Source organism: Saccopteryx leptura, chromosome 7 (assembly GCF_036850995.1).
Source record: "Saccopteryx leptura isolate mSacLep1 chromosome 7, mSacLep1_pri_phased_curated, whole genome shotgun sequence".
In the NCBI taxonomy this organism is placed as follows: domain Eukaryota; kingdom Metazoa; phylum Chordata; class Mammalia; order Chiroptera; family Emballonuridae; genus Saccopteryx; species Saccopteryx leptura.
In genome coordinates, this window is record NC_089509.1 from 108,050,807 (window position 1) to 108,066,121 (window position 15,315).

Here is a 15,315-nt window from a genome sequence, read left to right on the forward strand (position 1 = left end):
TGTCACAGAGGCGGGCAGATGTAGGCTCCGGTTCTGAGCGCGCGGAGCGGAGCTGGCCAAGCGGTGGCAACACTCAGAACCCGCGTGTCTTCCCCATGTGAACAGCGGCGAACCCCGTCTGCCCAGCCCGCACACACATTCAAAGTACATGGTGTATTTACAGACTGCACATACGCTGCCTGTAGACGCACACGTTATGTATAGTTACACAGAGTATGGCCATCTATGGTAAGTTAGGCAGTGGCTGGGAGTCAGGATTTCACAGAACTTTTACAATACGGGAAATGCTCATTATATAATGATCTCCATAAAAGAAAATTGAGAATTATTAACTGCTTTTCTTGGTAAAAACAAGCTGTGTGAATGTGGCCGCCTGGCATCTGAGCCCAGTGTGGAGAGAGGCGGACACGTGGAAGGGACCGGACAGGTGTGTGCACACCGGGAGCCCACGCCACGGCTCCGTCCCGCGGAACTCCCAGTCCCGCACCGTGGGGGAGGCGGCCATTCCACAGCAGGCCTCTGGGCCTCTGCTTTCATCAGCAAACACACAGGGGATGAGGAAATCCGGTGCCCCGGCAGGAAAATGACAAATCGCCAAAACAGCCAAAGTTTAATATTTCGGTTTATCACCTCAAAGGAACAACGGGGAATACTGTGACCCCTGCCGGTCTATGTGCAGGAACTCCTCCAGGCCCTGGGCCTCTCCCTCTTCTGAACCCCGAGGACTCTCATCTCGTGTCCCTTCGTGTCGGCTCCGTCACCGTCACTTCTGTGCTTCCGGCAGCAGCACAGATTCTGGCACAGGGCCAGCGCAGGGCCGATGTTTACAACCTCGAACTAAAACACATTCAGACTGAATGTTGACACTGGACGTGTCCATTCTGATTGAAGTTCAAGACAAGTAGGACGGGTCCAGGAGGATAAACAGCTTGCTTCTGAGGGAGGCTGGCGTGCAGAGGAGCACGGGGCAGCTTTCTAGGACAGTGAGTGGAGCGGCTCCGGGGAGTGGAGCACACGGGCGTATGCGTCTGCCAGGACTTGTCCGACAGTACTGGAGATCCGCACAGATTACTGTATAAGAGGAGACGGTAATAAAAGAAAACAATGGTTGGTGCTGACCTCCATTCGTCCAGATAAATCAGATCACCCGGCAGCAAGTGGGCACGAAGCCATCTTGTGCGAGAACTACATACGGCCTTCCTGTCGGGGCAGGCGCTGGTGCGCCCACGCCCTCTCTTCCGGCCCCCGCGGGCCGGCCACAGGGGAACCCTGGCCGAGTGAATCACTCAGAATGCTGCTTTACAACCCACTCCTGCTCACACACAACAGGCTAGACCAGAAACGGGCGTCGGATCCTGGGTGCATGAATCGCTCCCTTTCCTGGGAAATCGGAAACCGGGAGAAAGAAAAATAGATCAGCATGTCTCCAGTAGTTAACATGGCTGTTTCTGGCCCTATGTTTTGTCATTGGGATTGGAGGATGCTGTACATCAAAAAAAAGGGTAAGAGAGAAGCTGGCCTGTGGAGAGAAGCAGAAGTGAGCTGAAGAGAGTCGAGGTGGAAAATTCGTCACGCCGGCTGCTCTGGAGGCTGAGCTACGTCCTTATGTCCTTGGACCTCAACCCAAGCCACAGCCTTGGGTTCTGTGAGGCAGACGCCCCAGCAGCCTTCCCATAATCACCCTCAGGGGCTAAGCCAGTCCGAGCTACCTCTGCTGTTTGCAGTGAGTGGGTACTAACATACTACATATGTCTGCATGAGACACCAAGAGAAATCCCAAACACAGTCTCTCTATTCCAATACTGTGTAACAAGGTCAGATAACCAAACGGGCTTCTTTATTGAGATACCTATATTGTGATACCAAGTTCTAGGAAGTCCAAGCTCACATCCAAAATGAAAAGACAGAGAGAGGGAGCTCAGACTAAAGCATGTACGAATGAATCTACGAATTTTACAGTTTGTAATTCAACATCTTAACTCAAAACTCAACAGTCTCTGAGGTAACGTTTAAACCGCTCTGCTATTATTTGTGGGTTCTTGGTGACCGTTCATGATTTCAGGCTTTCTTCCTTCACAGACCTCAGAGGCTAAGACTTTTTCATGGTCTGCCTCTTTCTAGTTTGGAACCATTTAAATCAAGTTATAGAAAATACTTAATGGCATGGGGAAATATTCACAATATGATGTTAAGAAAAAGTCCTAAACAAAGCTGATAAATGCAGTATGATACCAACTTTATTTCAAAATGCAATCTGAGCAAACCTCTAGACCCAACTACGAATTCATAGGAAATACAGAGAAACATAATCAACAGTACCACAGGGGTGCATTTGGCAAACAGCGAGGTTACAGGAAAGTCTGAAGACAAACAGCCCAGATGTTTGCAAATCATTTGCAAGGCAGGAAAGAGCGATGGAGGACCAGCTGTGATTAAAAAGGTTTAAGAGGTATATCACAGTGCATTGACTTATTTGGATTCTGATTCAAACTGTTAAATGCACATATATAATCATGAAACAATTGAAAATTTAAACACTGACTGGTTATTTCATTAGTTATTCCTTAATTATTACATTAAGTATCATGTGCCATGATACTTAAAGAATGCTGTTCATTTCTTTAGGTGTGGAAATGGTGCTGCAGGTTTTTGCTTGTTTATTTTTTAAGCAGAAGCAATTATTTCTAAATAAGATGCTGGTTCTTGTTCTCTGTTCTCAGTGTGCCCACCACAGTGCAGCTTCCTCTCAGGTTACCTGGGCTCTGCTTCTGGTCCACGCCGGGCGTGACAATGACCATAGCAGCCCCTCTCCCAGAGAGCCATGCATCCCAATAAGCCTGTGCTCAGAGCCCACCAGGGGTTGGTTGTCTCAAATCAGGGGTTCAACAGACACACTTAGTGCTCACGACTCCCGACTCGAACCCTACATCCAAGGGAGATGTGACCCTCAGGTGGCCCAAACACGAAGAGCTCAGGTCATGTCCTAAGCCCTCTTCCACCACCAAGAGCTTTCCTCTCCAGACAGCAGTTTATCTGGGCACGCACCAGGATGGGAACCATTTCAGAATAACTCCCTCATCACAAATAATCAGTAGAAGCTTACAATGATGATCCTGAGGCCCCAATTACTAACACTGAATTATATTTTGTTGACTATATTCTATGTCACTTAACATCAAATGCTTATGGATACATTTTATTACTTATGTTCAATATAAGGGATGAAGCCAAAGTGACAAGCCAACCAACCACCGTGGAGGTATGAGGTCTGCTCAAGGGTCCTGCCCCATTTATGTGCAGAGACAGGGAAAGGCCAAGGCCCTTGAAGATCAGGGTGTCCTGCACGCTTTGTCAAGCTCCCTGGCCTTGACTCACACGGGAACACAAAGCGGTTGAACCTGCTAGCTACCTGTCTCCTATCTGTTAGGTTTTTTAAGTATCTAAAGAACAGAATGCTGACACATGCCAAAACCCTTCAAATCAACCCCAAAAGGGTGGGTCATGAAGACGCAGGGAGCTCAAGAGAGGACTAGCAACACGTGCTCTCTCCCCGGGGTCCCCTTGACAGAAGAGCACATTGGGACAGCAGAGAAGTGACTGCGAGCGGGAGACCCTACAGGTTGTCTCTTCCAAACAATTATCTAACCTACAGAGTCACGTTCTAATTTCACACGGCATCAGAATGATACTGAAATTCCCCTAGAGTCAAGTGGAACTGGGCAGAAACGCCCAGGCCCCAGCATTTCTGAAACACGGTCTTATTTCTTTTGGAGGACAAGCAACAGTGCTACAACGTGGTGTGTACCCAGCGTACACACTAGGAAACTAGCAAGGCCTAAATGATGTCTTGGGCTGTTTCATCCAACAATTAATTGTTGGTCACATCCAGGCTGAGAAAAGACCAGCTTCGCCTGGGAATCAAGTTCCGAATTAGGCACTCGCCCTCGCTGGTCAGCCTACCCCTGCATTCACCCCTTCTGTCGGCACTCCCTCCTTCAGGCTTCAAGCCCTGTTCCTTCCTTTCCTCAGACGAAGGCATTCAAGTCTCCCACTTCCAAGATTAAATCAAAACAATGTTAAGTTTGACTGCTAACACTCCAGTACTCCCAAGAATCTAACAAAGTTGTGCAATTTCTACTACGTAATAATAGGAATTTATTTTGTCTTTCTGAATATGCCCCATTGTTCAAACAATGGTTGTAAAAACAGGCTTAAATTGGGCTGCTTATTAAAGTCAACAACTTCCACTGATTAAAAAATATTAATATTCAGTAAATTGGCAGCAAGATCTACCATTCAATAAGTTGAAAGCAACACAGTAATACAGTTCAGTAACATTTTACAGGAGTGAACTATTAAAAACTCTAGGACGATATTAATAAATCATATAATCACCAAAGTGTCAAGATCAGACGGTTTCATTTTTACAAAAACCACAATATTTTCTGCCTAGATGAATATCTAAGCCACTCTTTCCACTAAGATAAAACATCTTAACTTTTCCTTTAATAGACTGACAACTTGACACCCACTCACCTAAACTCATTTTGTGTTTTTCTTGCTGTTTATTCTATCCATTTTTCTAATGGATGGATTTTTTTTTTTTAATATTCCAAGACAATGTCCAGCTGAAAAAAAAAGTCTTCTCTTCTCCAAAAAGTGAGAAACATGTTTATTCTGTGCCAAGCTTTATTTTTACTTTAAAACAATAGTCTGATATTTTTCCAAAAGGTATTTAGAAAGGAAATGTGTCATTTCTTTTAGGGGCTACATAAATGTTTCTCTTCACACTTCCCCATGCTGCTAATATCCTCGGGAAGGGAGGGCTCTACCATCAACTCCTTGGCCTTCTAGTTAGAGGAGGACAGACTCACAGACCGCTGCAGTGTCTTGCACGGACAGACAAGGGAAGGCATCTCTGCAATGTTGTATCTACACAACTACAGAGTGCACACACCACTACCATTCCCTTACTTACCTATCGTGTTCAGCATGGTAGATGACCCATTCATTTTCTAGGTAAATGCAACCCCAATGTTAGATTGCAGTTTTTTTATTTTAAATATTTCAGACTGAAATGTTTTAAAAATGTTTTTACTGTGCAGGAAACAGCTGAAAACAATAATGAAGTGCCGTCTCTAGGGTTCTCATAATTTTTTTTGTCAGCATTGTAAATTAGAACTGACTCTTGGGCAAGAATTTTGCAATTTTGCTCCACAGAGCAAGAAACATTATTTCCCACCTAATCTTAATATAACAATGATAACAATAGTAATAGTAATGGCAACAACAATAATAAAATGATTTAATAATTCCAGGCATGGCAACGGATGTTAAAGAAATGATTTAATAGGAAGGAAAAGAACTATACACTGAAAAAATTTATATGAGCATCATTCAAAGGGATAAAAATTTGGAAAAACATGGTAAAGGATAGATTAATAATATATTAATTCAGTAACTTATAAAGTCATTAAAAGTAGTTATGAAGACAATGGAATCATGAGAAAAGTTTATGAAATGTTATCTTTTTTTAGAAAAGCAAAATATAAAATGATATAACTAAATTCCGTAACTATGCTGAATCAGGCTGCGGAGGGCAGGTCAGGAGGCTGAGGAGGAGCAGGGACGGCAGAAGGGAACATACCTAAAGGCAGGCAATGGCTCTGCCTCCTTGTAGGCCCCCCCCACCGGAGGAAGGACTTGGAGCTGATCTGAGAAAAGGAAAAAAGCAGGTGCCCGGCCCCCCACTCGGTAAGCACTAACAACAAGCCAACAGTTAAACATCCCCGCACGACCGGCTGAAGCCGTCCTCCACCACCTTACAGCTCACTAGTCCCCAAACATGTAAAAGGGCCAGCTAGACCACAAGGACTGACACACATATGACAGATCCTGGCTGTGTGACGAGAGGGCTGTCGGGGGGGGGGGGGGGGGGGGGGGGGGGGACCACAGGCTCATCAACATTGATAATACTTTCTGTTTTAAGGCACTGAATTTTGGGGTGGTTCGTTATGTAGCAATAGCTAACTGATACAATGTCATTCGTTCCAAATAGTATACTTTTAAGAACTCTAAGGAATCTGACCTTAAAATGAAAACTAGCCGTTGCTATTAACTGAGTGTCAAGGGTTTCAAAGTACTTAGTAAACAAACAACTCCACTTCAACTTTTAATTGAAATACAGAATGCTAATTTTGCACATAAGCTAACTTGAATCCTAAGCAACTGAGAAAATTACCTGTAGAAAAAGCATAAATGAATTTATGATGCCAATGTTGTTCAATATTTTTCACCATTTACCAAGGATAATAATTCTGTTCTTTTACCTTACTATAGTAGATACATGAAAAGTAGACTAAAACCCACAATTCTGATTAAGAAAAAAGTACTTATTCCAGGAAGATTAAACTTTGATCTGCTCAGATATATGCCGGAGGATCAGAATAGATAGAGAGGCTCCTTTTAATATTTCCAGCCACTTTGTTTAACCCCCCTCAAAGAGCTGACTAAAAGGGAGTTAAAAATACCCTTATGGAATCACCAAATCTACAAAGCCTCATCTAGTTAAGCTAAATACAATAGGAGAAATTACAGACTTAAAGAATGAATTTTCTTCTGAAAAGCACTCTCTCAAGCCAGGAGACATCTGTGGGGAGTCATGATCAGTATCGTTTTTAAACCTGTAAATCCATAAGAACGTCTATTTGGGTTCAATACATGTTATTTTCTAGTATGATTACCTTGAAAATCATGCCCACTCTTAGAGAGGCAGATTCCAATAAACACACATGTGTTTCTGTAAAATCACGAGGCCAACTTCCACCTCGCCTGACAAGTCAGCCTTTCTAAAGTCAAGTCTTTCTGAAAGTTTCTTTAAAAACATCCTAATCATCTCCAAACAGCTACATTAGGGCAATTTAACCATATTTAAATTACAAAGTGATGTAGAGGGATTACTCAGTTAATGAATGAAAAAGAATACAGAGTATAGCATATGTTACAAACTAAGCTCCCTGCTGATTTCTTTTAAACTCCCAGCAAAATAGTAAGCTTGAGGAAAACTTATTTCCCCCTTGTTCTTAGGGCTGCTGATACATACTATGTCTCATCCTAGTAAATCTTCAAACATTTCTGTTATCTACTGAAATGGATACTTTTCCTGGTCTGACAAAAAGGTGTAATTCTGGAAGCCTGGATGGATTCCATAACATTAAGCCTGAAAGGAAGAGGCACAGACAGGGTCATCGGTACAATCTGCTTTTATCAAATAAATAGCAATTTCCTTCCAGCCAAGTCTTCTGAACTCTGCCCTCCACATTCCTGCTGCAGAAAGAACCCTTTCTCTTTTGGCCACAAAGGGGGAAAGCACGAGATTTTTATTGAATTGATTCTTAAGTGAAAAGGCAGAGAGAAACGAGCCTCTTCTTGTAGAGAATGAGATTGACTAAGAAACATTTACATTTCCATCCCATCTCCAGTCTGGGGAAGGGACCCTGGACAGCTTTAAGGCCGCAGGCACTCAGCCTGAGGACTTCCTGGCTGGCAGGTCTGTATGAAGGGGGCAGGGGTCACTTCTGTGACATCTGCACCAGAACTTGATCGAATCACTCCTCTCCTAAAGCCAGATGGCTGCTTATCTACCTGGAGACAGATGTGTTCTTTTTCATTCAAGAAACAAATTCCTGCTATCTTTTCACTTAGCAACAAAACAACTTTTTGTGACCCCTGTGCCAAGAAAGCTAAGAGCCACTTCCAGCTCTGAAAAGACAGGAGGGGGTTGTTGCAGGGTCCAGGAAACACGGTTACTTCACTTGCAAAAAAAAAAAAAAAAAAGGTTTGAACTCCATCCACAGCTTAAAAGACAAGCTAAACTAACCCCAGAGAAGCAGTTGGAAGCGGTCAGGAGCAGCCCGGGTTTAATCTCCCGTGCTCCATGCTTCCTTATTCCTGCAGGTTTGTTTATTGGTTCACGAAGTTAATGCTTGAGGGACCACTGAACCCTGTGTTCCTTCTGAGTGAATTCGGGCACGTGCTGGCAGAGGGAGTCGACAGGGCCCGATAAACCCTGAGCATCTCGGGAGCTTCCTGGGAGGCCCTACTTCACGCATGTGCCCACCACCCAGCCCTGGAGGGGAGGGGTGCCTCCCAAGGCCACATGCAGTGGGGACTCCTGGCAGCCCAGGCCTGGTCTCCCCCGGACTTCACAGCACACCTCTCCCTTTGCCGATTTTGTTCTGTGTCCTTTTGCTGTAATAAATCATGGCCATGAGTATGAGCATATGAGTGGCAGTCCCCCTAGTCAATCAACAAACCTGATCCCCTAGCCCATCAGGGCAAAGATTTCTTTTTTTTTCTTTTTTTTTTGTATTTTTCTGAAGCTGGAAACGGTGGAAACAGGGAGAGACAGTCAGACAGACTCCCGCATGCGCCCGACCGGGATCCACCCGGCACGCCCACCAGGGGGCGACGCTCTGCCCACCAGGGGGCGATGCTCTGCCCCTCCGGGGCGTCACTCTGTTGAGACCAGAGCCACTCCAGCGCCTGGGGCAGAGGCCAAGGAGCCATCCCCAGCGCCCGGGCCATCCCTGCTCCAGTGGAGCCTCGCTGCGGAAGGGGAAGAGAGAGACAGAGAGGAAGGAGAGGGGGAAGGGTGGAGAAGCAGATGGGCGCTTCTCCTGTGTGCCCTGGCCGGGAATCGAACCCGGGACTTCTGCACGCCAGGCCGACGCTCTACCACTGAGCCAACCGGCCAGGGCCAGGGCAAAGATTTCTTAAGGAAGAACTTAAGACTGACATGACCTGTAAGTGAACAAGTATAAAAACGATGAAAAGGCGTGGCTCATAATTATAAGAACTTAGGTCTATAAGTGGCCCCCAAAATGGTACTGTCCTATCCAGAAGAAAATTTTTTATTTGCACACACACTCACACACCCATACATGCAAGTAAACAGACACATTCTTTTGGCTGGCGGTGAGACTCCCATTAATTACACAGAAAATAGGTGGGAATGAAAATAACAGTGAAAACCCCAGTCCTTTCTCTGCGCTGCGCACTGTTCTTCGTGTCTTACACATATCAAAACCCTGCCACATGCATACAATTATTATCCCAAATTTGCAAATGAAAAAACTATGCTAAGTAACCTGCCCAATGTCACGTGGGATTCAAACTTGGGCATTCTGGATCCAGAATCTGTTCTTAACCACAATTCAAAAAGAAAATGAATGTAGCAATGAGGGCCACTCTTCCGACAGCGGAATAAAGGCATTCCCACCCAGGCTGCCTGACTCTTCACTTTTTTACTTTGTTTTTCTAACACGAATCAAAGGGTATACTTTTAGACACTGTGACGACAAAAATACAGCAGGTAGCGGCCTGGTCTTCTGCACAAACCATCAGCTCCCAGCTATGCCCGCTCTCCTGAGCACGGCACTTCACAATCACGCTGTTTCTTTCAGACTGTTTCCATGTGAACAGTTTGTAAATATACAACTTTCCCCTCAAACCATCTTAAGATATTTAAAAATGTCTAATGGGAAAACACATACATTAAGGTAAACTGCTGGTGTAACAAAAAAATGCTACCCCGATAGTTTTTAAAGTTGGTTTTCTGTAATTGTTCTTGTTTACCAGCCTACATGCAACATCCTAAAAAGTCTTTTAACACACACGAGATCTGCCGATGCTTGACTGAGGCCACACAAAATTGAGTTTCTTCTGCAAGACTTCTGCAGGTCAGTTTTGGTGTAAAAGCATGCTCATTTCCAAACCCTACTTGTCAAAAACGAAGACAGCAGGCCCACAAGCCTTCACTTATTTATATGGCTTTCTAATACAGCGTTTGCCTTTCAAAAAGCCTATCCTTCACCCGACCGACCTCGAAACTTTTGGTGCATTCCACAAGAAAGAAGTTCAGAAAGCACACGGTCCGGGGCATCGGTTCCCGCAGCCTCACCACACCACGTGTCACCACACCACGTGTCACCACCCCACGTGTCACCACACCACGTGTCACCACACCACGTGTCACCACCCCACGTGTCACCACCCCACGTGTCACCACACCACGTGTCACCACCCCACGTGTCACCACCCCACGTGTCACCACACCACGTGTCACCGGCGTTCTGAAAGCAGCCTCGTTTCTGCTTCCCCGGCAGGAAAACGACAGCTGCAGCCCAAATCCTTCAACTTCATGCTCGGTCCTTTTATTTTTACAGTTTCCTGTCTAGAAAGATAGTCATACTTGATTGACGCAAGAATCCTTTTTTAAACTTTACAACCTCATCCTTCTCCTCCTTTGAAAAGTATGCACGCTCCAATATTCTCATTCCAAAGTGCAGGCCGCTTAAAACTACAGTTAAAAAAAAATACTAACTTAGGTTTAGTGGGTGAATAAAGTTCAAACAAAAGAGCTTAGGGTTTTCATCACCCCAAGGAAACAGAAATGAACGCATACAAGAGAAGACAGCCATTCTCGGTTACCCCTTCGAACGTTTCTGATCGGACCTCTAGTCTCACTGCCCGAGCCACGACCAAGTGAGTCCAGGTCTGATGGAGTTAAGCTCAACAGTCTTCACTGGTTTAATCCATTTTGGGGGGATTACTTGTATTTAGCTCTGTCATGTATAGTTTGGTTTTACTGGGAAAGGTGGATACATGAAAATGCCTCCAGGGATATTATAACCCAGAAGGCGACAAAAAACCCAAAGCAGACGAAGTGTACGCAGTCTGCCTCCCAGGGGTCTACGCAGGCAAGCACAGTGGCCCACCACTGGTCATTCCCGTCAAGCCGTGGTTTCACGGTGTGAATCCGGGACCAGCAGCACCAGCACCAACATCCCTGGGAACCCGGCAGAAATGCAGACTCTTAGGCCCCACCCCAGACACACTGAATCAGAACCGGTGGGGTGGGCCCAGCCATCCTCGTGTTGTGTTATCACGACCACCATGCCCGCTCCAGTTTGAGAACCACTGTCTGACCGAGACCAGATGAGCAGGCACAGGAAGCCCGGGCCGGGGTTCTCAAGCTCAGCCTCTGCCACTGCGGGCTGGATAATTCTCTGTGTGCAGGCTGTGCTGTGCTCTACAGAAGGCTGAGCCACATCCCTGTCCTAATCCACCTGGTTCCAGCAGTCACAGCAAAAATGTCTCACCATACTGCCAAATGTCCCCTGGGGGGCAAAGTCATACCTGGCTGAGAATCACTGGCTTAGAGTTAAAAAAATGGACACTAAATTCAAGACAATTCTCACACCTTTCACTTTTCCTCTCAAGATGCTCTCAGCCGGTTCTCACTGCTTTTAGCTTTTATAAATGAAGAAACGTCAGCTGAGTCCCACTTCAAAGACGAGTTCTTTTTCTGAGCCTTAAAGCCGAAGCGGTAGAGAAAGGCTGCAAGCCAGTAGCTAAAGCCCTGAAAACTGGTATAAAGGAAGGATACACTGGTTGATAGTAAAAGGCAGAATCCTAATATTTTACACTCGCTGCCAGAGCAGTCAGTTACCGGCGGATACTGCCTGGACTCGGCTTCTCTCAGTAAGTAGAAAATTTGACGGACGGCAGAAAGAACTAGCGCCCGAGGAAGACCTGGCTTCACATCTCAGTCCCACTCTTTGCTAGCCGTGTGACCTTGGGCAGTTACTTCAATGTCTTTGTTCCTCAGTTTTCTAAACTGTCAAATGTCCACTGCAATAGGATGGGACAGCACCTGCAATTAGATGCATTGCTATTTCTGCAGTGAAACAAATACAGTCTTTACGTTGCATGGGATAAATAAAGAGTACAAACAATCTCACCTACTCAGGTCAAGTTTTAGCACAATGAGTCTTCAGGCCCAACTTACAACAAAAAACAAAAAGATAAAACCACTTCTGACGATTAGAATGTACTGAGTTTTGAAACTGCTGGTAAGGGACGGTGACTGCCTGCAGCGCATGGGGAGGCATGCGGACTGGATGCAGTAACAGACGCAGGCCCAGTTCTGAACTGACACAGACAAGGGACTTCTAAAATGTTAGCCAGCTATTGTTATTTCTAAAGTACAAATTCTGACTGTGTCACCTATTGCTTTGAAATCTGATGGCTCCTCACAGCCTGAAAAAGAAAGTCCAAAACTCTACGAGTGGTCCAAAATGATGTCCTTTCCAAAACTGGACACAGGGCCTTCTTTCAGCTGTCATTGCGCTCTTCTGCCATGGTCCCCAACACACCTTTTGCTCCAGTCACCTCGAAATAACTGTGGTTCTTGATCCCTCCCTCCCTCCCCTCTGCCTGTAGGGCGGATGTGCACCCTCCTTCCTGCACGCCAACCACTCCTCCATCCGGTGACATGTCCCCCAGGAGGCTTTCCTTGAGCTCTGCCCCCCCACCAATGGCCCTCCTTCCTTCATGCCAACCACTCCTCCATCCGGTGACATGTCCCCCAGGAGGCTTTCCTTGAGCTCTGCCCCCCCACCAATGGCCCTCCTTCCTGCCTTCCCAGCACCCTGGAAGCTGGGAGCACAGGGCCAGCTCTTCACCACACTGTCCAGCCGTTTGGAAACAGCGATTTTGCAGTCCTCTGACTTTCTATTCACACATCTGTACACAGTAAGTATCCAATCAATGCTTGTTTGATTAATAAGGGTGGTCCAGTAGTCTGTTTTCTTAACATGCCAGTTCCGCCAGGTCAGGGACCGTAAAATTCAATGAATCAGAAGTTATATGAGGGCAGGTACTGTGGCTTTTGATCCCTGTTGTAACCCCAGGGTCTGGTACTCAATAAACAGAGCATTTCTAAATATATGAATGAGCAAGTGAACGAATGAATAAATGAAGAGTAGGACACAAATGTATGACAACGTAAAAACAAACCACCATGACAAACAAGAACAAAACGTATACCCATAGCCATGTTCTTTCATTAAATCTCGCAGAATGTGGCACCGGCTAAAAAGGCTGTCCTACCTCCAAGGGCGTTCCATGGGCCTGAAACACAAATTGGAATCCCAAGGTGCCCAGGCTCACCTGGCTTAGTCATCTGCCAGTGCCCCGCTGTGCCCGCGGGAAAAGAGCTGACCTGAGGCTCCCCTAAAACAGAGCAGTCTCAGACCCAGAGCAGCCCCGCAACCACTTTCCATAAAATAGTTATCAGCACTGCTCCTGGCCAATAATCTCAAATGTTCAGCAATTTACCCAATATGCATGAGTCATAAATGAAATATTTTACTGAATAAAAATAGCTAACTTTTATAAAGTCTCTCCATCTATATCCATATCAGGCAAATATCATTATTCTGTCCTTTGCTTTTTTTTTTACATTCCCCTTTTCTCCTAAGGACTCATGCACCTCTCTCTCTCCCACAGCAAGTTCCTACTTAGCACCCCCTACCTGGCTGGAGGTCAACGACTTGTAACCAGGCAGGGAGAGGCCAGTGCCTGCTCACAATAAACTCACTCAAAAGCAAAATACAGGCAGACGTCATACAAGCACGGGGGCTGCAGGTTTTCTTTTCCGGTTCGGGACGGGCTCTCAAAGTTACTCATTTGCAAACATATGATTACAAGAGGCTGGACACTATGCCTTTAGCGTTCCCAGAACAGCAGTACCTTTTGTCTTCCACAAAGCCTTTCAACTTTTGGAACATCAACGTTTAAGACTACTCATGTACCAAGGAAACACTTTCCCACAATGAGCAGCAGTCATTTCCTCCGAGTTCCCACAGTTAAGCACTAACCTGTTCAACGGTGAGGGTTTTAAAAATGCTAACGTTTTAAGCAACTATCTCGCCAGTCCCTCACACAGTGCTGGGCAGACCAGACAGCTGCAGGGGCGAGTCCTGGGTTGCATTTCTAGCTTCACCCGTATCTTGGTGCCCTCCATGAGCCTCAGTTTTCTCTTGGGAAAAAAAGAGAAAACCTTATCGTATCACTGTTTCCCAAAGTACGATGGGAATTCAATGCAAGACGTCTTAATACAAGAAAAAGCTGATTTTTAGGTACACACACATTAATATGTTTTAGCTATTAGTTCAATTCTCTATGGCAGATGACACTGGTTTTCCACTGATGGTGGGAATGTAAAATTTCCTTGAAAATAAAAGCATCTAAGACTTAAAAAAATAAAAAAAGGAGAGTCACTGTTAGAGGAAAAAAACCCCACAACTATATAGTAAACAAAAGTTCGGGTGGTTCTAGCAGCTGTGCAAAAAATAAATGATCTCTAGGAACACTGGCGGTGCGCGAAAGAAACACGTCAAGCCCGGAGTGAAGCAGAAGGAAGACAGTGAAAGCCCTGGTGGCTCGTCGCTATCAGGGAATCCGGACACCGGGAGCCGCGGTGCCCCGCGCCCGTCCTCCCGGCTCCCAGAGAAGGAAGCTCGGAACCGGCCAGGGCAGGCCGAGCACCCCCCCGGAGCCCGACGAAATCCCACAAAGGAGAGGCGGAGACTGGGGTCCCGGGATGGAAGGGCGGCAGGGGTCCCCGACCGGAGAGGCGCGGCGGGGCGGGTGGGGCGCATGGGGACGGACATCCCCGGCTGGAAGGGGCCCGGGACCCGGGTCCCCCGCCTGGAAGGGCGCCGAGGGCAGGGGGCCCGGGGCGGAGGGGCGTGGCAGGGCCCGGGTCCCGGGTCCCGGACCGGAGGGGAGCGGCGGGTGGGAACCGGGGACGCCGCGGAGAGAGGCGCGCAGCGGGCCGCGCGTCCTAGGGGCCGGGGCGCCCCCACCGGAGAGGGCCGGGGCCGCGGGCCCCTCCGTCCCTGCACCCCGTCCCCTGCGGGACGGGAGGACGGGCCGCCCCCGCCGGCCCTCGCCCCGCGCCCCGCGTCCCGTGTCCCGCGCCGGACCCGCCGGCCAGACCTGTCCTCGCTGGCGGTGATCACGCCGTCCTCCTTGGGGATGAGCAGCGCGGCCGTGACGGCGTCCTGGTGCCCCTCGATCTTGCTCAGCAGCACCGGGCGGCTGCTCTGCGGCCTGGAGTGGATCTCGGCCGCCATGTTCGCGCGGCGGCGGCGGCAGTGGCGGCAGCGGCAGCGGCGGCCTCCCGGGCGGGCGGCCCATCAGCTGACCGCGGGGCGGGCGGGCCGCGCGGTGTCGCTAGGACTCCGGGCCGCGTGGGCGCCGCGCTGCCGTAAGCTCCCGAGTACTGCAGCCCCGGCGCCGTATTGCCTGGGGAAGCCGCGCAGCTGCCGTTTCCATGGCTGGGAAAGAACCACAGAGGACGCCTCCCCAGACGCAGGAAAAGTTATAAAGGTTGAAAATGTAGAGGAAAGGAAGTCCAGCCTAAGAAGATGTCTTCAAAAGAGATTATTTGAACCAAACTGACAG

General features: G+C 47.5%; 1 protein-coding gene across 2 annotated transcripts in view; it reads right to left on the minus strand.

The window, feature by feature from the left end:
• WDFY1 (WD repeat and FYVE domain containing 1) overlaps window positions 1-15,061 on the minus strand; it is a 45,070-nt gene extending 30,009 nt beyond the window's left edge. The window contains exon 1 of one of the 2 annotated variants that reach the window (XM_066344937.1): window positions 14,848-15,061. In XM_066344937.1, coding sequence (XP_066201034.1) covers window positions 14,848-14,984 — 137 coding nt within the window. In that variant the 5' untranslated portion in view covers window positions 14,985-15,061. The remainder of the gene's footprint in view (window positions 1-14,847) is intronic. The other variant, XM_066344938.1, reaches the window with a different exon arrangement.
• Window positions 15,062-15,315: the final 254 nt, after the last annotated feature.